Raw genomic sequence first — 25,409 nt, forward strand, 5'->3', positions numbered from 1 at the left:
AGATGAAAAGGAAAGGAAAGGAAAGGAAAGGAAAGGAAAGGAAAGGAAAGGAAAGGAAAGGAAAGGAAAGGAAAGGAAAGGAAAGGAAAGGAAAGGAAAGGAAAGGAAAGGAAAGGAAAGGAAAGGAAAGGAAAGGAAAGGAAAGGAAAGGAAAGGAAAGGAAAGGAAAGGAAAGGAAAGGAAAGGAAAGGGAAGGAAAGGGAAGGAAAGGGAAGGAAAGGGAAGGGAAGGGAAGGAAAGGGAAGGAAAGGGAAGGAAAGGGAAGGAAAGGGAAGGAAAGCTTTTCTGAGGCTTCAGAATCTCTTCTCAGGTGACCAGATAGACAGCTAGGTATGCAAAGGTGCTGCACTGCTGAGGATCTCAGCACCTGCCCTTCTTACATACCCTGGAAAATCAGGCCACTTCCACAAACTGTGGCCAAATTGTGCATGAAGGCATAGGTTCTTGGAAAAATGACTGCTCAGACCTTACTGACTCTATTAGCTACTGTTCTGAAGCAAATCAGATGGAAAAAAAAAAAATTATGCTTGTTGAGCAGGGGCGTGTTGCCATGTTGTCCTCACCCTCAGAACATGGGAGGAATTTCTAAAGGACTGCCAGCTTGTTCTCAGGCAGTGTCTGGAGAGGAACATGGCAAAGGCAAGCTGGGAAGGACTGTGCTCCTCCAGCACGTCCCGGGACTTCCAGCTCGACCCCCGGGGGACAGAGATCTGCCCTTGACCTAGTTCCTGAGCAAAGGGTCAGTGGCTGTGGGGAGCGGAGCTTGCTTCATGCTGTTTAAGCAGTGTTCAGATCTCCGTTCAGCCTAACTCCAGGAAAATCCAGCTGTGAGGGAGGGGGCAATGAGCTTTTCCCTGCCCTTCATCCCCTTGCCTATTTTCATGCCTACTCACCTCTGTTTATTTTACCCATTCCCTTGCTGTTCCCTCAGCTCCTCATCTCTCCCCCTCCTCTCAGTCTTACTGCAAGTTGGAGCTGTCTCAAGATTTGCCATCTGTCATGCTCAGTGGTACCCACTCTCGGTGGTGGGGAGGAGGAGTAATGATATTTGATGTCTTTCTTACAGCCTCAGCTCTCCGGTGTCATGTCGAAGTCATTATTCTTTTTATTTTCTGAAGCGACGATGAAATTGATGCCTTTCAGGTAACTGCAAAGCCATCTGTGGCTTCACAGGAGGCATTCTGGTGTGAAGTGTCTCTGTCGCAGCTTCAGAAAAACACTGAGAGTGTGACCAGCTGCCTCCTAAAAGCTCCAAATAGCCAAACGAATCTCAAAAACAATAAACACAGCCCCCTCTTCTGTTTAATATTCTTGTGCTTTTGAAGCCGGTGCCACGATGTCCAGGGTGCAGGCTCAGGGTTTCTGACCAGCAGGAGCTGGCTGTGCTGCGCTCACTTCAGCATGAGTGTGACTCTTTTTGCTCCGTTGTGCCTCGCCAGCTCAGGCTGCCGACCTTTTTGCTCAACTCTTGCTATCCTCCAAGGAACAGCACAGCATGCTGCTGACCTTAGCTAGGACTTCTGGTGTTGCTGCAGTGAAAACAATGCTTATCTAACGGGAAAAAGCACTGAACTCTTCCTAGCAGCCCATCTGGATAAAAGTTTGCATCCCTGCCTTCTGGTGCTAGCACATAAATGACACTGCTGCTGCAGCTATCCAGGGAGCTGAGCGCAAGGCTGCCTCTGCAGACAAGCATTTCAGGACTGGGAAACCAGCTTTCCAGGAAGAGAATTAAACCGGTGTATTTTTGGTGCAGTTCGCAGCCAAAGGCGTTCTGAACAGCAACGCACGCAGCTTTTAGAGCTGGCAAACTGTGTGTCCTAGTTCAGGACGCAGACAGCGAATGCTCAGCTAACGTGTCAAAGGAGGAGAGGCTGTCATTGCATGGAATTGGGTGGGAGGAGTTGCATGGGGGCTGCGCATGGGGAATATCAAGACTCTGAAGACCAAGCAGGATGTCTGGTTCTGTATGATGCCATGAGTTGTATTAAAATCTCACTGCACATTTTTGTAAACTCAGACTCGGTTGGTAAAACAGATTTAGGGTGCCACAGCATAAATGTTAGCAGTTTTTAAAGTAATTTTACCCTAACATCCCACACCAAATTTACCCAGAATTAACTTTCAGTATTTTTTTTTAATGTTATGTAGTAAGGGCCTGAAAAAGAAGAGGGCACGGTTACATTGATTTGGCTTTGTTCACAGTGCAAGAGGTGGAAACGTGAGAACTGACTCAAGCTGCAGTATCCTCAAAGAAGCCAGATAAGACGTGCCAGGACCTTCTCTCCTTTCCATGTATGAGCTTTTGTGTAAAAAATAAATAGGTTTGCGCGTAGGATCAGCAGAGCACAATATTGACAGGGCAGTGATCCTGGCTGCTGGGAGCCGTTTCCAGGAAGACGCATGTGCCAGACGAGGCCCACTAGATGGCAGCCTGGGCAGCAGAAACCCCGGACCTGTTTATCCCTGCGGGAGATGAGCACCCTGTGACCGTGCTACCTCTCCTCTGCAGGCGAAGGAGGTGTCTGCTGGGGCCCGTGCAGCTCGGATAGGGATGTGCCAGCGCCCACTTGTGCCGCAGGGTCCCGCAGGTGAGGCAAGCTGAGAAGCAAGGAGATGAATGCCCCAGAGAAGCCAGGCAGGCTGGGGTGGTTTAGGGGCATGCAGGAAAGCTGCATCCCTGAAAATGCAGAGTCTGGAGTGGGGTGTGCAATGCGAGAGGCCCAGGAGGCAGCAAAAAAATGCTTCGTGCTGATGAGTGGCTAAACTGCTGTGAGCCTGCAGTGTGCTGAATGCACACAAATACAAGAGGGTGCTGCTCCTCCTCTGCCTCACACGAAGCAGTGTCTCTGGGCTCTGCGCCACGGGGCCATTGCCCTACCAGCTCTGGCAGGGCATAGCTTTGTTCATCCCAGGACAAAGATGTAGGTGAGGCTAGCCACAGATGGGTGCATCTTGGTAGAGTAAAGTCACCTTCCCATGAAGACAGGTTGTGCTTTCAGGTTTGCCCTCAGTCTGCTGGGGAAGCACCCACCCAGCAGGTCTATCAGCCTGCAGAACCGTGTCCTAAGGACGGGCAATTTTACTGTTAAGGGCATAAATCAGAGGGCTGCTGGTATGAGGGCACATTGTCCCTGTGCTCAGTTGTTCAAGGACAACCCTGAACATGACACACAATTTGCCGGTTGATCCAAATGGAGGATCCTAGACACTGATTTCTACTAGAAACAGCCCTATGGGAATTACTTGGCATTTTTAATTATCATTTGCCTCTAATTAGCAGTAGGATAGCTGATAGCAAGGGTACAAAGATGGGTAAGGAAGTGGAGGAGAAGTGGCCTGAGGACACCGGGCAAATCAGAGACCGAGTGTGACAGAGAAGCCTGTGATCCTTGCTTACTGAGTGCCCCGTGTGCAGAATGAGCTCCCCTCGAGGGGAAAGTTTGCTTTGTAATTATTTTTTTAAAGCAGTCATGGAGCTGGAGGGCTGCAAGAGAAGGAGAGGTACTGCCGACAATGTAACTAGGGGGCCTTTAAGAGGAGGGGCAGACGTTGTATTGTTGAAACATGCCATGTGAAACGCCAGTGTTGAAACTGGACACACTGGTGCAGTTTGAGCCCTGCAGAGAAGCACTCAGAAGGCACCAGGTGCTGCTCAGCCACCTGCACCTGGTGCCAGACCTTGCCTACACTGTGCGGAAGGAGTTAATCAATAGGTCTGGTTTCCTCCTACAAAGTAACAGCCCACAGAAAAAAAAGGCTTGGCTTCTCTGATATCATTCAATCTGCAGCTCCCCAGAGCGCTACCAAGCAGGCACGGGGCTCCCTTCTTGGCCCTGCAGCAAGCGAGGGAGCGTGTGCGGCCAGCTGTGTGCTCGGAGCGGGAGGACGAGGCTGGCAGGACCAGGGCTCTGGCCACACCAGGATGTAAATGCTGTTCTTCAGGGCAGTTTCTAACCCCTTTTACCTGCTCGCTCATGTAATCCTAATTTAGTGAGAAGACACGGGAGCCGTTTTTCAGAAGCTGAGTTTGCCCAGAGCCCTCAGCTGAGCAGTTCTCCTGACTCAGGGATCTCTCCCTCCTCTGACCATTGCATCACCGGTAGGAACTTGTAAGTGCACTGTTACAGAAGTGTGGGGGCTCATTTCTCCAGCCAAGGCAGTGTGTAGGAGATCGTTTGGGCTGGCACCCTCCCAAGCATAATGTATTGAAATGCCGTTCTGCTCCGGGGTGAAGCTTGCATTCCTCCCAGTTTGTCCTCTCCTTTGGCTTGCAGCATCTGTGCATCGTGCCCTCGTCTCTTGGCATGCGGGTGCCTGAAAGTTTAGAGGGGAGTGCTCTTGTTAATGCTGGGAAACTGAAAATAGTCTTTTAAATCCTCCAGGTCTGATTTAAGCTTAGGTCCTCCTGCTCTGTGTCGTTGTACAAACACCCACCTGTGGAATGGGCCCCCAGAGGCAAGGGGGCTGCCTTGGGGAAGCACAGTCAATGTTCAAGGCTGCTGAGAGGACCCCAGCTGCTCAGTTGCTCTGCACCAGGTCAGTTTTAATGCTCCTCACAGGGAGCTAAGAGCATAACTTTAAGCACTTGGAAGTTGGGGTCTAACGTTTTAACGATAAGCTTTGCACGGGATTTTGACCTTTATTTGATTTCTGGCATGTTTCCAAGGGTGCCAGAAGACAAGGGAACGTGAATTTGACTCAACTTCAGCGTGCCACACAGCTGCTCAGTTCTGTGATGGTGCTTCTGCCTGTGAAACCAGCTCTGGTTAGAGCAGAGCCCGTTGGCATCGCTCTGGTGGGGCTGTCTGAGCAGCCGTGCTTTCAGATCGGTGCGAGGCGAAGCCGTTGGGGTGTGCTCAGCCGGCAGGGAGAACATCTCAGGGCTGAGCTCTTATCTGGGTTGCCAAATACCGTGTTTCTAAAAGCTCAGTGTCACATGGAGGCTGCTAAATAACGAACGCCAGGATGCACAGCAAAGTGTTGATACCCAAAAGAAGCTCTCTTCCAAGCACTCACTTCTCTGCCTAGCAGCAGGCGCAGTGGGACAGAGCTTACCTAAATTTGCTCAGCTACTTTTTCGTAGTCCACAGCAGGCATTTTTGGTTTTGCTTTCTTTCATTATACAGCTTCTGATAAGAATTTGTTTTCCTAAGGGAAGTAGGAAGGAGCATTTCTGAAAGTTTCTGGGCATCCCTCGCCCCACAGATCCACAGGGCAGAATCGATGAACGGCTCCAAGCTGCCCATCAGTGGGCTGGAGCACGAGACCTGAGCACCAGCATAAACCTCTCCCTCTGCTAAAATCCTCAGTATTCGGTGTGCAGGTAAATGTAAAGATGCTTTTGGAAGTCAAAAGGCATTCTCAGTGTTCATGAAGATAATCACACATCTGAGTACTTTTTAGGCAGGGAGCTAAGGGAAAAAAAATGCAGCTTAATATTGCACAACAGGGGGTTTAGGTTTGCTGGTCTCAATTCCAGTTTTATTTTGTTGTTCCTTAAAGCCATGTGCTAGCAATAAGATTTATGCTAAGCCTCTTCTTTGGAGCCTCTTATTGTCAACTCCTTTTCTGTTTTCTCTTTTTTAAGAGGTGAATTTATATACAAATTTAGCCATTTGTAAGCAACCAATATATTCAATAAAATTTCTCTCCATGGTACATTTATGCTGGAAATCAGAAATGAGAAACTCGGCAGTGCAAGAGCGCTTAGAAAGCCGTCCCCGTTTGATTTCCTTCTAGCCTGAATTTTCATAACAGTTACATTTGGTTTTCAGTTATACAGTGTACTGGCTGATAAATATTTAACAAGTTTTACATACATTTCTTGGTTTTGCTTTTACAGGCTTTGCTTGTACAGAGGGATTTTTTTACAGTGCCCTTCTTGGTGCTCTCTATTCCTTTTTTTTTTTTTTATTGTTCCCAGGTTGTTCTGAGAGACAAGTGATGGTGCGAGACAAGAAGAGAAGTATTACATTTTGCAAGGAAATTGTACAGAGTAGAAAATCGATAGTTAGATGCTCTCTGGGACTGCCTAAAACTTCTTTGAAGAATAATTAGCTTGCAGGAGAGCTCTGGTAGCTGGAGTTCCTCCCCATCTCTGTATGGATAAGATAAGTTTAGCCTGGGATAAGCAGTGTGCTTTGAGGGCTCTTTGCTGGGCTAGGGAAGTGCTCTGTGTGGTGGGAGCGAAGGGATGAGCTAGGAGAGGTGTGGCAGAAGGCCCGCCTGGCCGAGTATGTCCAGAAACAATCAAGGAGCAGGGAGAAGCAGGGAGATGGAGCAGAGCAAGAAGTGATTTGGTGGCCGTGTGACAGAGCAGAGATGGGTGGCTCCACACGCTGCTTCCTCCCAGGATATTGCCACAGGTAATCCTGCAGCTGGGAGGTGAGGTGCGGGGTTTGATAGCTTTGTTGGTTGGAACTGAGCTGGATAGAGCTGACCTACCAGTGAGATTAGTCCAGCTCTCCACAGCTGTCAGTACTCTGTCTTGCAGAACCATAAAATACACTTAAAATGCACGGGAAGGTGCTGCGAGAGGTATCAGAAGCAGTTTGTGCTAGGCTAAGTGACATCTGATAAATTCATTAACTCCCTAGATGAAAGGACTCATGAGGCTTAAAAATTTGCTGCAGGCACAATGTTACTGATACTAAGATAAGGGAGACTTGAGAAAGACGTAATAAAACTAGGTTACAAAGCAACAACAGCAACAGAATTCATCGTGGTGGAGGTGATCGCAGGGTAACAAGGAATGACTTCTGCTTTTTGGCTGTCTGTGGCCATCGATGTTTGATATTTATTGGTATTTGCACTCATAAAGTCATAAGCACTGTATGAAGACGTGTATTGTCTTTGTTCGGCTTGGTTTGGGGGGGCTTCCTTGGTGTGCCTATGGTTAGGAGCTGGAGGAATATCCAAGCACACGTGTAACGTTAGCCGTGCGACTCCTCCCCCCTGCAGCCACAGACGTCTCTCTCTCTTGCAATTAAGTGCGTGCTAAAGTGGTCTGTTGGAGCAGAGCCCGGTGCTACGAGGTGCGGGCTCGAGCTCGTTGGTACAGAAGTGGTGCTAAATGGCAGGTTGGCAGTTACAGACCTGTCAGCTTAGCTTCGGTTCCTGGAAAAATACTTCCACAAATAACCAAACTGTTTGCGACCACCTGGAAGAAAACATCAGGATGAGTAACGCGCAGTGTAGATTTTTTTTGTTGTTTTTTTTTGAGATGCAAGAGGTTCAGACCAATCTGATTTCCCCCTATCTAGGGCAACATGCTGACATGGCTTTGGCTTTGGGAGCCGTTTCATATGCACTCTTTTAAGGGTGGCACAGAGGAAAATACCTGGGACTGAAGCTGGTGGCAAACTGACAGAAGGAGGCCTTTGGGGGAGGTTCTGATGGGGTTGGTCTATGCGCGCTTCTTGCATTTCTGTGTGTGATCTGGCTGGTAAGACGAGAGGGCTGCAATTTCAGTTTGCAGCTGACACAATGTTGGAAGAGGCTGTGAGCACATGGGATGGGATTAGAATTCAGTATGCTCTTAGCAAGTTAGAGAGGTGGCTGAAAAACAAGACCGGCTTGCCATTCAGGTGGGACAGTGCCCAGTCCCTCTGCTGAATATAAATGTACGTATTGCAACACTTAATTTGGGTTACTAAATAGTTCTACCAGGTCGGAGAACAACAGCTACATGCGTCGTTGATTTATCCATCAGGATGAAAGATTTTGATGGCTTAAAGCTGACTGAATAAACAATGCCATGTTGCAGAAAGGGCACACACCAAATGTACTGGCAGCACTGTCACCACTGGGACGAGCCCAGGGAGGAACACGGTAGGAGAGTGCACAAAACAACCAGTAAGCCCCAAGGCCTAACCTGAACCTCACTTGTTAATTAGCCCGTTAACTAAAAGCTGTTGGCATCATCTCACTCTGCCTCAGCCCCTCGATTTTGCTCGTTTCAGAGGCTGATGGAGGAAAGTAATGCAGAGCGGGCTTCTTGCAGCTCCCCAAAGCGTAGAAGATGGCAGCCTCATAACTGCAGACAAGCTGATGACTAGACAGAGATTTTCAGCATCTAATGGTCCACTGAATGCTGTTAGTGTTATGAGCATTTGGGCTCTTCTTTCCTTTCATCTACACTCCTTCGTAGTCTGCTTAATGTTTTGCATCATTTTTTTCTCCTGTAGTTAATTTCAGGATTCGCAAGCTTCCTTTTTATTTTTACTCAAAGGTAATATCTTCCTTACAGCCGTCTGCACATAACAGCTCCATTAAATGTGCAAGTAGGAAACCGGCTATGTGATGTTTCACTTACACAGGATTCTGTAATCATTTTGATTGTGTTCTCCTTGAAAGCCCTGCTCCTGTTACCTGAAGGAGCTGGGAATTCTCTTTATCTAGTCATTTACTTATTTTTAAGAAAATAGATATTAAATCTACCAGGACATTTTAAGTCAGCTTCTTCTTGCTTCATTCCTTTACTTATTTATTACAGAGCACTTCTTAGTCTTTCAACTAAGGAAATGCATTCTTGTATTCAAAAAGGGAAGCACCACGAGTAGGGAAGAACAAAGATTTTTTGCTCAGCTTCTGCACTCTTTTTATGGACAAATCCCCAAGAGTACAGTTCCCTCAAGTTCTCCTCTTTAGGAGAGCTGACTAATGGAGGGAATAACCTACATCTGACGCTCCTGACCTGAGTTTCCAGGCACCAAACTCAGCCAGGCTTTTGAAAGGTTTGTGTCTGTATCTAGGCCATGAGTGAGAAGTTTGAGGGATGGTGGCTCAACAATGCTACCCAAAGCTCGTTTGGGGGACAAGCACAAATGGCTCCCAGGACACTGCATTAGGACTCCAGCCCCCTCGGCTTTGTTTCTGTCCCTTTGTCAAACTCCACGAGGTTTCTGTCTGTGTAACCTGCTGCCTGGGCAGGGGGACAGGTTCTCGCATGGGCTGCGAAAGAAGCGAAGGAGTTGGAGACCTCTAGTGCTGACACCAAGCCTCTGTTGATGCTGGCTGACCCAATGTGGCCCTGAGCATGACAGGTGTGCTGTTATTCCAATCCTCCTAATTGGATCACTTCCTATCTTGCTGAGTTACCAGTATCTGCTTCTCTTTGGATACGCTTGTGTGGTGAGAAGCTTGAAGCTCCAGTAGGAAATGGTATTTCAAGCATTGGGCCCGATTTGACCTGTGACACTGTGACACTGTGACACTGTGCACTGCAAAGCACATCCACGTGGTACAACAGAAAGGTGCCTCTTCTTCCTCTTCTTTCCAAAAATGTAAAGATAAAATAATGCAACCCGAGAAGACATACTTATTGCAGTCGTATTTTTCTGTGCTTCTCAGAACTCATACAACAGCACTGCCTGTAGTTGGTTTTGCTGTTTTTTTCCCCTAGGAAATGCCAAAATAAATCAGACACGTTACAGCCACCTAATCCCATGACTACACAACTCAGCATTCCCGTGTGCTGGAACATGGGATCCGGTCCTTGCACAGACGCTGCCTGGGGCACCCACTGGGGCAGAACTGGGGGCTCCTTGCTGGGTTTTGTTGTTGTTTTCCCCTTGCAGTCATTGATTTGAAGATGCTCTCAGCTTATTTCAAAGCCAGTTTTAAGTCTTTTAAATTAGCCCTATAGCTGATAACCCAACAGGATGTTTTTATGCGCTTTTAGCACTATCTATTCAGAGAGATGAAAGCAAAACTTAAGGCAATCTTGCTCTCTGCCTAAAACCAAGCTGAACAATAAGGATTGTAAGAGAGGCCTGTGGCTCCATAGGGCATGTGCTGTGTTCTGTGATACGATAACAACAACACAGCATAAATGACCTGCTATGAAATCGCAAATACAACTGCTCTGGGACAAAACCCAGCAAAGCAGCTGTGGCACCACCAGCCTTGGTCTGGGCAGCTCTGTGGGACTGGTGCTGTCCCACCCTGCCACCAGCACCCTGTCCAGCTCTCTGCATCTGGCTGCTTTATATATTTCGCGTATCCTTCAGCATCTACTTAATGAGCTCTCAAAGCAGGTGCTGCTGCGAAGCGATTGCGCTAAGGAAAGGCTGTGAGAAGTGCAGGATCCAACTGTGTGTCATCTGCAAAGCCTGAGGAGTGTTGGGCCACCTCCAGCACAGGTGAGAAGTGCCCCGTGCGTGGTGCAAGTGGTGCCTCGGAGCACAGCACCTCTGTGATTCACTTGTGCACACAGGGCACACCCCGCATGCCCTGAGACCTGCCACCTCCACCTTGTGTGTGCGGGGAATCCAGCACCAGCAGCACGCACTGGAGCATGGTGGGGTTTTCAGGCACTGGGAAATCCAGGTCCTGGCCCCAGGCTTCAGCCCTTGCTGTTTTGTGGCAGAAGGCAGTGGGCAGCAGAGATGCAGACAACACTAACCAGGGCTTACAAGTGCTAAGCTAAACATAAAGCACCTTGATCGTGGCAAGTGCATAAGAGGGTTCAGTAAATGTTTATATTGATTAAACTATTAATAAAGATGAGCAGATCACATTATGCTTACCATTATTATATTGCTTTCTTCCCCTCTCCTCCCTCTTTCTCCTCCCCTGAATGTTTTTTCTAGAATACAGTAAACACATGCAGGGGATGAAACATTCTCATCTCAGTGACCTTGGCTGTCTGGAAGTCCTCCCAGGCATTGGCTGTGGAGGCATGTAGTACCTGCACGTTGGGCTCTGGCTTCGGTGCAGCTATTTATGTGGCTAACCTCTGCTCTGGAGAGGGCAATCTCCAGAAAAGTGCTTGGGAAAAAAAAAAAAAAAAAAAAAAAAAAGGTATTGCAAGTAAGAGAATGGCAATGATGAGATGTATTTACCCCAGGGGGATCCTTGTCTTAGTGTTTTTTGACAGGCATACAGACATCCAGGAAGGAAGAGCATCAATCAGATTCTTTATTAATATATTTTTGAATGATGAAAGAATGCATTCATGTAAGCAGGGTCCCTCTGATTCTCTATCATCGCTAACATTTTGGTTCTGTCAGGAAATTAAAGTCCAATTCTGTGCTTTCTTAAAAAGGTTAAAACTTATGGAAACTTTGCAATGGAGGTCGGTGAGAAAAGGCAGGTCTTGGGTAATCAGTTATTTCCATCCTGAGTTGTAGGACAGAGGGCTTGGTGCTAAAGGAAAGGATTGTTCTCTTTGACTAGATTTTAATTACTTTTTTTTTATTTATTTATTTTGAAATGGTGAAAGTGATCTATTGAGGAATGTTTGCTGCAGGTTTTTTTTTTGTTTGTTTGTTTGTTTTTCTGAAAATGTTCTTGGAGGACTTGAAAACTTGGAACACTTGCAGGGGTTTCTGAAAACCTTTACTTTTAACAGCAGTAATTTAGGGATGGGATGGGGGGAGGTTTTCCCAAAAGGTGTTGCTAAAATGTTTTGGTTAGGCTTTAGGTTTTTAGGCTTTAAGATCAAGTTACTTTTTTGTTATACATTGATGATGAAATACTCAGGTCTGTTTAAGGAATTCAAATCCCTGGTTCCCACTCAAATTAAAAGCATTGAGGTGTTCAGATCCCTTAGTCAGCTTCAGGAATCTTAGTCTGTAACTTCAGTGTTAGTTCAATACAGCTAATTTGTGTTAAACACACTTCTGAATGCAGCTATGATGTAATTTATCTCATGGTGGTATTTCCTCAGTCAGTTTTATGATTGCATGCAGTAGTTCTCGGTATCCTAATGGACTGGGTAGGCCATCCTCAGGTCCTTGGGCAAGCAAAACCTCCAGTGAAATCTTTGGGAGCTTTGTTCATGTAGCACCTCCAAGGGCAGACTGTGAATGCTGCTGTGCACACAGGTAGGTGTTGGCCTTTGAGTGAAGGTCACTTTGGGAGGAAAGCAGTACCATGGAGCAGCCCACACAAGTACCCCTCAGTAGACTGGGGGAGAAAATGATGGCTATCAGCTGCGATTGCACAGGGTTGTGTGTGCAGGATGGGATGACGCAGTGAGGGACCTGAGAGCTGTGGCTCAACGCTGGGTTCTGGCCAAAGGAAACCTTTCCTGGCATATTCTGCAGAATATATGGCATTGGCATTATTCATATAATGGGCCACTTGCCAAATGCATAAACACTAAAACCGCAAGGTTTTCATTCAGGAATTCTCTGCTTTGGCATGTTCTCTCCCAGTGCTTGGATGTTATGGAATGAGAATATTTGTTTTCAGTCTGGCTGGATACCAAGCTCATATAGTGTCTTATGGCAGCAGTTGTAAAAGTTTTCTTTTTTCTCCCTAGACACAGCTCCTGGGTGGGTGGCACCTCTTACCATCAGGTGGACAGTTCTGAGTTGGGGCTTCAGATAATGAAAACCAAGCCCTAGCATTTTTCTTCTCAGCAGAGTTTTTCCTTTATTCCCTTTCACTTCGTATGTTTTTTCTTTCTCTGCATGTATCCCAGTGTGTCCAGTACAGCGTTGTACTGTACACCCCAGAACTTCAGTGTCCTCTTCCTTACAGATTAGGCTTGCAGGTGAGCTAGAGAGCTGTCTCACAGTTCAGGAGTTGCTTTCTGTCTGCATCTGCAGAGTTTTTCATTGTCCTGGGATTGAAGTCCCTCCTTATATTCTCCCCTGCCAGGAGTTTGCCGCCTGTGATCCCAGCCGTGCTCCTTCCTGTGGCGTCTTCTCAGGGTGCTGTTACAAAATCAACCCGTGCTGTCCCCTGGGTCTCCTTCCCTGCTGAAAGATGCTGGGAGAGCTGTAGCTGTTCGGTGCCATTCAGTCATTTCATCTGGCTTCACTCAGGCTAGGCCACTGCCTGCCCTCCCTCACCACACCTGCACTGTATCGCTGTCCCTACAGCTGCCTCTGCCGAGCATCTTGCAGCGCGGGGAATGGACTTCAGTTCCGTGTAACGTTCAACACAGCATCTACAGCAAGCTACGTAGCTTGATCCAGACTCAGAGAGATCAAAGGAAAGGTGCTACAGAGAACTAGGCACTTGATGGGAGAGGTTCAGATGGAGATCCAGGGGCTCTTCCCCCTTTTGCAGGAAAAGATCAGACCAACCAACCTGGGGATCCTTCTCACGCAATAGCTTGCTTTTTTTTTCCCCCTTCCTCTGTCCTAAAGCCTGGATTAATAACTAGGGTGAATCACAGCTGGCTCTGGGTGCTTTGTCTAAAGCAGGGATGTGTAAGAGTGCACTATTCCAGTTGTTCTCCTACGTGTGTGCCGGAGTACCTGTGGCTCGAGCCATCAGAGCAGCAGAGAGAAGACAGGAATGGGGGCAGAATGATCCAGCAATGCACCAGCTGGCTTTGCACTTCAAAAGCAACTACCATACATCTTAAATCCCAGCAAGATGCCAGAGGGCACCTAACACTTTGCCTCTGATAATTTGGCTTGGTTCAGCTCCCCAGGTGGCTGGCTGCATGCGGCTGTGCCCCAGGCTGGACTCCTCAGGGCCAGATGAGCGTGGAAAGGAAAGAAAAGGAAGCATCCTCCAGGTGTCAGTGCTGGAGGTGCAGGAGCTGCTCTGCGCTGTGCTCCTGGCCCCCCAGCCCTTTGTGTCCCAGCAGCACTAAGAGCTGGCCTTGCGGGAGGTGCTGGCGGGCTGTCAGGTGTATGTAAGTGAGCTGTGAGCACACTGCCTCACCTCTCAGTTTTTGGGCTTCAGGGGCACAAGGAGCTGCAGAGCTCTCTTCTTCAGGGAAGTCAGGGCACAGTTCAGTGGGCAGAAGAGGACAGCGACACAGAGGGCTGCAAACAGAAAAGGGATGCTGTGTAAACCACTAGCCCAGCAGCAAAAGGAAACAATAAACTGTTCAAAAAGCAACAACTGGAAAGCACCTTCAGCCCAGATGGGCTTTGGATTACCAAAGCAAACAAAACAAATGGCTGGGGGTCAGGAGCAGGGCAATGTCCACAGTAAAGATAGAGCATTTGGGGAGCTAGGTGGCAGTTTTCTTGGTTCTATGCCCCATCTATTTTTGTGACATACCGCATATCACCTGGAAAAGGAGAAGATGCCCTCTTGCTTTCCTGTTTCATGAAGGAGGGCTTGTCTGCCTGCTCTTCCAGCTTTTTGTCATCACTCTCTTTTCTAAGGAAGGAAAGAGCACTGGGATGCTGTGGCTGGAAACATCCCCTCGAGGCCAGAGTCTGCCTTAAGAATCAAGGCTCTTACAAGCCTGCAGAACACTTCAGAACAGTGACAAGTCCTGCCAAGGAGATTTAGCATGCAAGGAAATGTCATTTATAATACAAACAAATTTATAATGCGACTAATCTGCGTATTTACATGACACATTCATTTGTAATTAAAGTCACACTTTAATTAGCTGGTTATTTCAAATTGGGAAATCCTCCTTCCAACGAACAGCTTGCCCTGGTAACACACCTCTCTCAGTGAGCGCTAAGGCAGAAGTATCTTCTGCGTGAAAAGCTCACCATCTGATAAATCCCAGTGCTGCAGTTGTGTTTCATCAAAAGGAACTGTGTGTTTCCATCTTTTCCATCGCCAGAGGAGGGAGCTCAGGTGGTTCCCAGGACAGGGAGGGCTTTGCAGAGCTGATTCTGCACGTATCGGCTCTTTGCTTCCCAGGTCATTTTATTACAAGCCCAGGCTGGAGAGCAAGAGTTTTCCAGAATACTAGCTAACACTTCTGGTTGGATTCAGGTTTTAAGCTGTCAATCACCAACCCCTGTGAGGCTTGGGACATAGAAAAAGGACTTTGCTTTCAAAGATATTGAACACTCAGGGACACTTAACATGTTTTTAAAACTGCTTTTACTGGGGAAAACAAACAAACAAACAAAAAAACACACATTTATTTGGTAAATCATTTTAAAGACATGTCCCCCCTCACCTAGACATTGCTGCAGAAATGCAGTGTACCCAATTGTACTCAGCTTCTACAAGTGCTTCCTACCTGGGCTCTTGAAAACCCTTTTCCATGTGTAAGAGGTTTTTCTCCCGGGTGACCTGCATGTGTCTGGCTCCTCTTCTTCCCATATCAAGATTGACGGCTTCTTCATCAGCCCGTACATGCCTGCCAAATTAACAGGGTATGAGCTAAGGGTACTCATACAGCTCACTCCTGAATTACATCACGACTTTCCTCTGAAGGCATAACGGGTGCAGATGATACAGCCACTTTCAATTACTCCAATTAAAAAACTGAATATAACAAGCTCTGTAGCAGCCACCCATGCCAGGGATTAGGAAGGCCATCTTTTGCAAGACGTACTAGAAATAGAGCCGGTCAAGAGACAGCTAATCCTTCCCACCCACTGAAATTTGTTGTTATGTGCTCCATTGGAATTCAGAATCTTTAGGGTTTTTTACTAGCTATTTGAAGTTATTTTTATGAGAGCTTTGGAAATGTTTGTCAGTTGTACAAAGAGGCCATACAGAATAAGCAGAAAAAAGCCCTATTGTATGAATAACCTAATGCACTTCAAAAGGCTCAGCAGCATGCAGTGATGTCAGATCATTTGTACAAGGTCAAATCAATTTTATGACCAGCCAAACATTAGCAATTTTTTTTTCTTAGAATCAAAGCAAGGACGTTCCAAGAAATACTCGAGGAAAAATCAAGTGGCATTTATTAGAAACTGTCACTCACTGAAACTTGTTCTCTTCAAGAGAAAACAAGGCACTTATTCCTTTCTTAATGGTAAGCTCTTGCATCCGAACATCATCCAGGGACAAATTCAGGTTTAAAGGTTTTTTACTTTATTGGGCACAAGAATCAGAACTGGGGCCTGCTTGTCTGTGGTACAGTGAATAATCTTTGAGGTGACTTTTATCAGTTTGCTTCCACATAGGTCTGACCCATTAAAAATGTCTACTTAAGCACCATATTTCCTTTAAACCCATCTGCTTGAAGTTGTCTCCAGACAGTGCATGTTAGGGAAAGGGTGATTGCTGGTTAGAGAGTTGAGAAAAGAGTGACCTGTCTTGTCTTGCTTCAGGGAAAGAGAGAGCTGGAATGAGGTTTTGAGGGAAGTATTGCCTTAGTGTCCTAGGAAGAGCCCACGGAGATCTATGGATGAATTTTCATGGCCAAGAATTGGCCTTCTCTGTGCCAGGTGTGCTGGGAGCTGTGCAGGTGTCTGAAAGCTGGAGCAAACCAATGCTCAGCTCCTGTTATCTGTCCGTTCACGCTGGAATGCTGACCCCGAGAAAAAGTGACTGAGTCTCAACATCTTTGCTGCACATCTAACCTGGACCGAACTGTCTGTCCTGCTTTTCAACTCATTACATCATTTTCATATATCAGATGTTTATCATATCTCACTGAATTGTGCCCGATGCACAAAGCTCAGTGCCAGCTGTATTTCGGCGGTGCCTGGGCTGACCGACTCCCATGGGCTGCCCTCCAGGAGTAGGCAAAAAGACATGTCCTGGCCCCAGTGTTTGCCCCTCTGCTTCTCAGAAAACTGCAGTGAGATTTAGTCTCATTTTACCTGATGCCACGTTTTAGCTGCAGAGTCGGTTGCATTGCCTTGTTTTGCATCAGACAGTGTGACTCCACATGATTGACACAGACAGACACGACCTGCGCCCCGTAGCTGGGAGCATGAATAAAAGATCTGCTAGAGATATCTAAAGAGAGGTGCAGAGAGCAAATGGGTGAAGGAAGCATTCCTCTTGACACCTCCTTTTCCAGCCCATAAACATTTGCAGACTTTGGGGTCATATTTTTTAAAAGAATGTCATTTATTCTCATCTTTCTGCCAGCATTTTTATTTTCTGGACCTTTTATAAATAACATTAAAGCTTGCTGTTCTTGAAGGAATAGGGAAGAAGGGAATGGTCCCTCCCTTTACGGGCATGACCTGGTAAATCAGTCACCGCTGCGTGTGTGGTTATGGGAACTGACTGGGAATTTTCCATCAGTGTGTTTACTCATTGGAAAATGCGGTCTCCATAAATTGAAAGCAGGATGGAAATTTGAATTTCTGATGAGGACTAAAAGCTTGCCTGATTCTGTGCAAGTCTTGGGTAGCAAGAAAAGAGAGAAAATGCATTTTTAATATATGCAAATATCAAACCACAAAGGTAGCCAGAAGGAAGGAGTGGAAGACACATGACCTGAAAGGAGCTGTAGTTTTACATTAATGACATCTCAATTAATTTCACAATGACTGCTTAAGATGGGATTGGGGAAAACAAGCCCCTAGTGGGGGACAGGCACTTGCCCTTTTACAGTAAAAGGACAATTCAAATACCAAATGGGTTTGCGGGCAATAGAAAAATTAAAAAAGAAAAAAATCTGGGTGTTTTTTGGTTGGTTAGTTTGGGGTGGGGTTTTTTTGCACAACTCCAAGGTCTAAATGGACTTGCACAATGCATACGTTGAGTTTCCACCTTTTAGGACATGGCAAAATAAAATTCAAACAACGCTGTAATAAATGCAGTCCCAGAAACTAGGGCAAATGGCCCAAGAACAGAAAGAAGGCTGTGGTTATGGACAAAGTCTTCGTAACAAATCAGTTAACTAACTATAACAAAGCAGCAAGTCGAGGAGGTTTGCACCACGTGCATTTATAATTCAATCAACCTGAAAAACAGGTTGATTGAAGCCTCTGGTGGCAGACCATTGCCCGGTCTGAACTGGTGCGATTCTTTTGCAAATGTTACGAAGTCATCCTGCTCAGGCTGCAGTTCAGCTCTGTGCTGGGATCTGCACAGCTTCTGTAGCACAGCCTCAACCTGTCAGATGTTTCCTCCCAGGGGAGGAATTCTGGATTTTGCTGGCACAATTCAGTCCCACCAGCAAGACTGCTGGGGCTCAGCTGGGCCCGCCAAGTCCTCCGTGCTGCAGCAAGGAGGGCTCTGAAGGAGCTTGTGCCTTTTGAGGCTTTTCTTACTGAAAATGCCACAGCCATTCTTCTGTGTTACCTGGGAGCTTGCAGCATAGGAAGTACTGGGAAAACAGTTTGCCAGTCGGATAGAGAATTTCAAGAGAGTAGATTTAAAATAATCTACTCAGAAGATCTCTAATAAAATAGGTAGTTTATTTGTGTGTATTAGGGAAACATTTAATTATCACATACAGAAGTATTCAATTTTTATTTATGTTCAGTCTTACTACATAGTTTAAATTAAGTCTCTAAGTGTATGTCATGGAACTGCTCAGAAGGTTTCTACCTTTAAGCACTGTAACAGATGAAAACAGCATTCCAGATAACATTTCTCACTTGGTTCCCTTTCCCTAACAAAACCCTACTCCAGAATTTTTTTTCTGAAGGCTTGGAATGACAAAAAATACAGATAGAGGCATCCACACTCTTAATACTCTTTCTGAAAAACTGCGTTATCTCTAAGAGGAAATAAAACCATACAATTCTTTGAGCTCTAATCCTGGTGTTTTTCCAAAATATTTTTCTGGTCAGAAGCTGTCCAACTCTGGTTAATGAAAACCAGTGCTCGGTTTCTAAACTGGTGCAAAGTTGAGCCCTAGTTCAGGACAGTTTTACATTGGCATAAAGATTATGTTACGTCTCAGAATAGTTCCTGTGACTTACAGGACCAGAGGTTAGTCTAGCATCATGCACAGGAGATGAATAAATAGCTTCCCAGGCAACTTGTTTTTTATTTTACCTTGCATCTCTAATCCTACCACTGCAAATGCATGAAAATGTGTTGTTTGTTTGTTTCAAGAACAGTATTTCATAAATATAGGCATCTTTCACGTGATTCCTGGAAAAAACTCTTCAGCCTTGTATGACTTAATGACTGATGAAGCTTGGAAACCCTTGTCTGGGGGCTGTGTCTGAGGACTCAGCACGGGGTCTCGGGTGCTGGCCCCTTCCAGCACGCGGCCTTGCTCTGGCAGCAGCAGGCAAGTGTCAGCGGCAGCGACGTGGTGTGGGGACGGAGGCTGCACACCCACATTGGGCTCTGCCCACTGGTGATGAGCGAGGGATGGGGACGGAGGAGGAGAAGTGTTGCTGCAGTGTTTCTGGCTTGTGCAACTCTTTAATCATGTTTGTTGTTTGTTTGTTTATTTTTTTAATGTGTTCGTCCAGGGTGCTTGGCAGAGAAGTTGTCTGTTGAAACAAGAGAATTACAAAAGCACTTCAGGAAAGAGAAAACTGGCCTCATAAAATGTCCATAGGTGGTGATGTATAGCTTCTTTTTGGAGGAAGAAAATGCAGGTGGTATAGGTGATGCATAGATTCACGTTACGGCTCTCATTCTCCCTTTCATCCTAAAATAAATAGCTCCTCCCGAGCTACAGTTTCAGAATGAGATCTGTTTTCTCTGAGTAGCTGCATGGTCCTGATTGCTGCTGTATCAAAGTGCTGCTCTAGTTCTAATAAATCCCCAGGAGATAGGAAGGCAATACAGTTGCAAACCAGTTTTTCAAAGACTTCTAGATAACCCACATTAAAGGCACAAAAACATAGCTACAAATATCAATCATTTGAGTCATAACTCCAAACATAGGCATTTGCAGTGTGGAAAGTGGCCTGATTTATCCAAGGTGGCCCGCCGTTGTTGTAGCTGAGTGAAGTTAAATAATGCAGTACTCTTTAAAATTGCATGAGTATATGATTTCATTTGTCTTATTCATTCATAATTCCTATTGCCTGGTAGTTTAGTGCCGTCAATGATTATCGCATCTCTTCGATCTGTCTCTGGAGCCAGAACAGCAGGTTGTTGTGGCTCTCCCTGGCTTGCGCCATGCTCTAAGCCATGCTGTTGCAAAATAAAACTAAACTTTCCCTCCGTTGAGTTTAGGAATGATTGTATGGCCTAGCCCTTTGTCTTGAGGTAAGCGTAGCATGGCTAAGTGAGTGAGGAAGGGTTATCTTCAAATAAAACCACCTGATTTACTGCACTGCTATCCTTATGAAGTGAAAGGATTTGTGCAGTGCTTCCACTGGACAAAGGAGCAGTTTAAGTGTCTCCTGTTCAGACACACTGGGCTCTCACTTTCATCTTCTCTTAATCACAAGAGTGCCTCCGTGGGCTGAGCTGCATGGCGAACCAAAGCAGGTGGGTGCTGAGGGAGAGGTGCACGGCGAATGAAGGTACAGGGAGAGCATCTATGGCTGCTACCTACTGCAGAAGAAAAACGAGGAACGGGAAAGTGGATGGAACATCTAGGAAGGGTGATGGTTGGCAGCACAGTATGAAATCCTGCGAGGAGTGGTAGAGGAATGGGAAGAAATATGGCAAGCCAGTGAAACCAACTTTGAGTGGTCCCTGAAGTACAGCGAGAAGGGAACTCTGACAAACACTGCCACAGTGGCTGCTCTGTGTGCTTCGGTGGCCATCCACAGACATGCAGATGCTAGATGCCTGGAGCACAGAAAGACTTGAGGAAGGTTAAAGACACCAAAAAGAGGAGATGGAATCTCTCAAGATAGCAGAAGTGGTTTGGGAGCAGCTGAAGAAAAAGCACGGTTTGGCTAATCTCTGAAACACGAGTAGGCTGAGGCTAGATTGAAACAGCAGTTTCTCCACTCTGTCTTGCTCCAGCACTGTAACGTGGGGAGCTGAACTCTGTGCAGGCTGGCAGGGCGGGGATCCTTGGCAGTTTTTTGAGACTTGCACTTCTTGGCAAAGCCCAAGGCAGTCACTCTTCGGGCAGGGAGCAGTACATACTAATTTTGCTTAGCCCCATGCCTGTTGTGCTTGTGCGTGTGATTAGCTGAACGCCAACATGCTGCAGCAATTAATTAGACGAGCACTCCGGTTGTCTGAACCCTTCTCGTGCTGGTCTGCTGGGCCTTGCCCATCTCCACATCTTTTCCTCCTTGTCCTGCCCCACCCTCGCCGCAGCCAGCCCTGAAAGCCATGAAGCAATTGCCAGCATTTCCAGGCAGTGTGCCCAAAGAGCAACACAGCGCAGCAATTTCTCAAGCAGCTGGAGCCCAGAGCACTGGGATGCCAGGCCAAGAGCTCTCGCAATGTCTGATAGTACACGGCCAGCTCCCGAAGGTGAGCAATTAAGACTTGCTCTTTCCCCCTTTCCCCTCTATCTCTTTGGCCTCCTGGTTGCAGAAAATTTAAACATCTGATCTAAAGGTACTGCAGGTTAAAAAGCTATAAGAACAAAAGACTTATTATGAACAAAAGTAGGCTATTGCAAACAACATAGTATGAATTTGGAAGGGGGCTGGCTTGCATTTCTCTGTATCCTTATGTTCTCTCTACACCTAACAGCGCCTTAATCATTCGTACTGCAACCTCAAAATAAATGTGTAAGCCTACCTGGAAATTTAGATCTGTGGGCCTGCACCAGGATAACAAATACGTGATTTCATTTGTAATAAGCCTTTTAATTCCAGAAGGAACTGTGGCAAGGGGGTTCTCTCTGTGTTGTGTCACTTTGGGAGTGACACATTTTGCATTTCAGAATCTGTGCTTATATCAAACAAATGTCTTTATTTACACTAGCACAGTTATAGCACTAAAGACTTCCCATGAGTACCAGCTATATAAAAACAAACAGAAAATACACAATCAAATATGAACATTCCAGTCTTTGGAAACCAAAAGTTGCATACACATGAAGTGCATAAGGGAAATCTTTAAAAGGAGGAAGATGTATGATTGCTCTGCCACGTCTTCACCCCACAATGCAAACTCTCTTCTTTCCTGGTCCAGACCCTGCTGACCAAACCGCACATTGCACATGGGGACCTACCAGTGTAGTCTTTTGATTTGGTTTGGTTTGTTTTACTACCAGTCAGCTGCTGGCAGGTGTTCCAATTCACCCAGCTTATGCCAAAATACTACAGCAAACCTTACAGAATAGATGCCAGCACTCGCTTGAAATCATTAACAAAAAGTCTGAAGTTTTGTTTGTTTTTCCTTAAATTCCTGGCACAGTGCTTTGATGTGCTATGCAATTGGGTCAGCACATGGGAAATACATTTAGTACATCCACATCTATGATGTGAACACAGTGCAGGAGATCCTAAGCAGAAAACAAAACCTCATGGATCCTACAGCAGAGAGCCCCGCCAAAAAAAAAAAAAAAAAAAAAAGACTTAGAAGAGCCTTTATTTAACCAATACCATGATCAAAGTAACCTAAAGGAGAAGGGATATCACTGGGCCAGATCCTCCTGTAGTTAAAACAGCACAGGCCCCTGGAGCCGTACTGGTGGAGGAAGTCTCCCTTACTGGTTTGCGGAGGAGGGGGGTGCTGGTGCTCAGCCCTGTGAGCTGTCAGGCCTTGTCCACGCAGGCAGGTTTTGCCAGCACAGTTTCACAGGATCCAAGCACAGGCACTTCTGGTCTGCCGGGTGCCTCTGAGGAAGGAAGCAGCGGGACGGGAGGCAGCCCGTGCTGGGTCGCCGACAGCTGCGGGTGGCAGCCGGCGTTGTTGGGGTTCCCTACCGTGTCTCTGGGGGTGCCTGCAGCAGGGGCGGCTCCTGGTGAGTGCTCTGCCTTCCAGCACAGCTGTCCTGCGCAGGGCCTGGGGGCACAGAGAGAATTTTCAGTGCCGGGCAGCGACGCGAGGGGTCTCGCTATCGCTCCTGGTGAGAGACGGACGCTCTCAGACTTCAGCACGGTGTGAGTGGGCAGAGAAGCTCAAGGTGAGCCGCAGAAACCACCGAGCAAAGAGCAAAGAAATAGGTAAGCTGGAGAAGGAAGGAGGCAGTATGGGGAGGCGGTGAGGGAGCTTCACTGCTCGGACGTGCCTTGACTAGGCTTATGGAGGAGGAGAGGGCTGGCCTCTTCCCTTGTAACCCTGCAGCCCTGCGAGCGGTGAGGTTACAGCCTGGCCAGCGAAGGCTGAATTTTCTGTCACTCCCAAGTGGCACAAAACTCTGGCTGTGAGGACAGAGGCTCCTGGATAGCAGAGCTAATGGAGCGGGGGCGGGAACCAGCCTGCCCACCCGCACCCTTCATCCTGCACCTAGAAAGGCAGAGTGCTTACACGTGGCCCCCCGGTGGCTCTGTGGTCGCTCTCAGTCCCGTAGCCCCACAGAAATGGCAGCAGCAACGGGGTTCAGGATGTCCCAGCCTGGCAGCCAAAGCTCAGACCTGGCTCTTACGAATCCCACAGCAGGCAAGGAGCTAAGAGGAACCTCAGTTTTTTTCTTTAATGCAGAAGAACTTAAAAATCAGACACAGGTCACTGTCCAAGTCTCTGCTCCCCTTTCCTCATCCCTGTGTTTTCTCCCCATGGTCAGTCCAGCCCTCTGTGCCTTGGTGGGACCATCTCCCCTGTTCCTTGGCCTACCTTGCCTTCCTCCGGGGACTGGGGTCTACTGGGGCCTTTCACAGCCACCAGAGTAGGCTCTTATCCCTGGAAAAAGCAAAATGTTTGTTTTGCACAAGAAAAAGCAATGCAGTTAGAGTATATAGCCCATTTCCTACAGCACTCTTGTTTGCTGGTGAATTGCAACGACCTCACAATCTTGCGCATTTTGATATATGCTGTAGGTGCAATCTGCAAGTTTGCCCTCAGAGTTACCTTTCAGGGACAAGTGGCTTTCTATGAAGGTTTTCACTGTCTTCTGGTACTCATCGTCAGTCATGTGGAGCTGTGCTACCTCCATGCTCGAAGAGCACTCTTCTTTCGTGGTCATCCCCTCCTCTCGAGGAGGCCAGTGTGCAGCAGACACCCTAAAACCTGCTTTATCCAGGTTCCTGGCAAATGTCCTCCCAATGGAGCTGTTGGACACGAGAATGACAATTGCTCTCCCTTTTACGTCAATGTTCTTCTCCACAATGCCGAAGGACAAGAAGATAATGCAGCAGGCCAAAAAGACGACGGAAACAAACACAAAGGCATAAAGGAGGCAGGAAAGGGTCATCGCAAGGAACAAGTCTACAGCCAGCAAGACCCAGTGCTGGAAGAGGAAAATCATCATTAGGATTAGCCTCCTCCTCCCTCACAGGCGAGCTGAGAAATCTGCGGGGAGTCTCCGTGCACAGCCGGGCTGTTATAAAGCCAGGCAGCATTGCGAAACGTGCGGAGGCAAGGCAGAGCCCCCGGGGAGGATGAGTCATGGTCGTGGATATACCAACAGCGGAGATTGCCAAACTGCACACGCTTTCAGGAGACAGCAGTTCTCTGTTTGTCTTGGCTTTGCTGCACACTTGGGTGCTCCACCAGGCTGAAATTTAGGGCTTTGTTATGTAAGGGTATTTTCCCATGTGCCTTCTTTAGGGCCAGTGGTGTCTGTAGGGATTTCTTACAGCAGTGTGCACGGCATTGGGAAGCCATGGACTAGAGCTAATCCCCAGGCAGCAGAGCAGTGCCACACAGAGTACATTTGTCACTGCGTGGGGAAATGCCCCTGGTACACAGCACAGCGGGGCTCTGTGCTGCAGCTGTAGCCCCTGCGGGATCAGAGGAGACCGCAGACATAGGAACAAGAGTGGCAAAGGCAAATCCTACAGCTACAAGGCTCAGCTAGCCCCTAACAGCAGGACAGGAGGAAAGCTTCTGAATAAGCTCGTTGCTTCCCGACTGCCAGCTCTTACTGGGACCCCTGTTACCTCGAGGCCTTGCATGTTGGACGTCCCTTTTTAAGAACAGTCTTCCTTATCTCTGAGCCCTTGGTCACAGTGCGAACCATAAGGTTTGGTTTGATCTGGTTCTCAGGGTCCCAGGGGCTCCTGTTACCTGGAGGCCTAAGCGCAGCACAGGCACATCGCACACGTAGCACATATTAAGCAATGAGTGTTGCCTACATATTCATTCTTAATCAATCGCTTTCTAATTTCTAATCCCATGTTTATTACAACAGGTGGTTTCAACAGATTTAACCTTGCAGTCTCCCAGGGATCAGAGTTATAACTGATGCTTTTGCCCAGGTATAAGGAGTCTGCCCTTTCTCAACCGTTCTTACCATCGTCCCAGTAGTCAGGAGCACTCGGAATAGTCTGTCCCAACAGGCTGCAGTTTCGATTCTCTCCATGTTTGCATCAGAACCCAATCTCCTGCTGGAATGGATAGATCAGGGCTTCCAAGGGTGGGCTTTGGGCTAATGATCCACAGGGCCTGAGAGATGACAGAGGTGACAGCCCAAGCATATAGTTCTTAAGAAAAGCATCTTTTGTCTCAAATTGAGGTAATGCATTCCTTTGTCCAGGTACAGCAATCCAAATAACATTTCGTATGGTGAAACTCCCACATCTTTTCTTGGGACAGTTGCAATTCAGAGAAGTGCCAAAGGTAAGCATTCATTCAGGGGGGCCGAGTTACCAGAACTGGGTCCATTGCTTCTTTACTACCTGCTCCGCTTCACCCTTCCAGAAAAGGAAGGATGCAAAGGAGTATGAAATTTCCACTTGATCCCTAGACTCCACATTAGTCCTTGCAATATTGCTGACAGGAGGTGATTTCCTTGCTCAGAGTCAGTATTTTCAACAATTCCGTACCCAGGAGTTATTGTTTGAGAATTACTTTAGTTACTGTGTTCACAGGAGCAGATGCTGAAGGGAAAG

The 25,409-nt window shown here is 47.1% G+C and overlaps 1 protein-coding gene across 4 annotated transcripts; it reads right to left on the bottom strand.

The window, feature by feature from the left end:
• Positions 1 to 10,902: 10,902 nt before the first annotated feature.
• Positions 10,903 to 24,234, bottom strand: LOC101804560 (uncharacterized). 4 transcript variants are annotated; one of them, XR_011807968.1, is made up of 5 exons: positions 23,428 to 24,234; positions 22,888 to 23,259; positions 22,344 to 22,422; positions 14,909 to 15,028; positions 10,903 to 13,736 (listed from the first exon to the last, which is right to left on the bottom strand). XR_011807968.1 is itself a non-coding variant. In XM_072035299.1 (4 exons), exons 1-4 carry the CDS (start codon positions 23,825 to 23,827, stop codon positions 13,487 to 13,489), a joined length of 849 nt encoding a protein of 282 aa, XP_071891400.1. In that variant the 5' UTR covers positions 23,828 to 23,891; the 3' UTR covers positions 10,903 to 13,486. The 4 variants fall into 4 exon arrangements, 2 of the variants coding, with proteins under 2 accessions (XP_071891400.1, XP_071891401.1); XR_011807969.1 differs by having other exon boundaries at positions 23,194 to 23,259; positions 23,428 to 24,208; XM_072035299.1 differs by lacking the exon at positions 22,888 to 23,259 and having other exon boundaries at positions 23,428 to 23,891.
• Positions 24,235 to 25,409: the final 1,175 nt, after the last annotated feature.

Source organism: Anas platyrhynchos, chromosome 3, assembly GCF_047663525.1.
Source record: "Anas platyrhynchos isolate ZD024472 breed Pekin duck chromosome 3, IASCAAS_PekinDuck_T2T, whole genome shotgun sequence".
Lineage (NCBI taxonomy): Eukaryota > Metazoa > Chordata > Aves > Anseriformes > Anatidae > Anas > Anas platyrhynchos.

Bases quoted from the DNA above. Each gene is read 5' to 3' on its own strand.
- LOC101804560 (XM_072035299.1), bottom strand. From the start codon at position 23,827: ATGATGATTTTCCTCTTCCAGCACTGGGTCTTGCTGGCTGTAGACTTG. The intron at 22,423-23,427 runs GTAACTCTGAGG...CTGTGCCCCCAG, and splicing joins AAGCCACTTGTCCCTGAAAG to GCCCTGCGCAGGACAGCTGT. The intron at 15,029-22,343 runs GTAGGGAACCCC...TTAATTTGGCAG, and splicing joins CAGGCACCCCCAGAGACACG to GCATGTACGGGCTGATGAAG.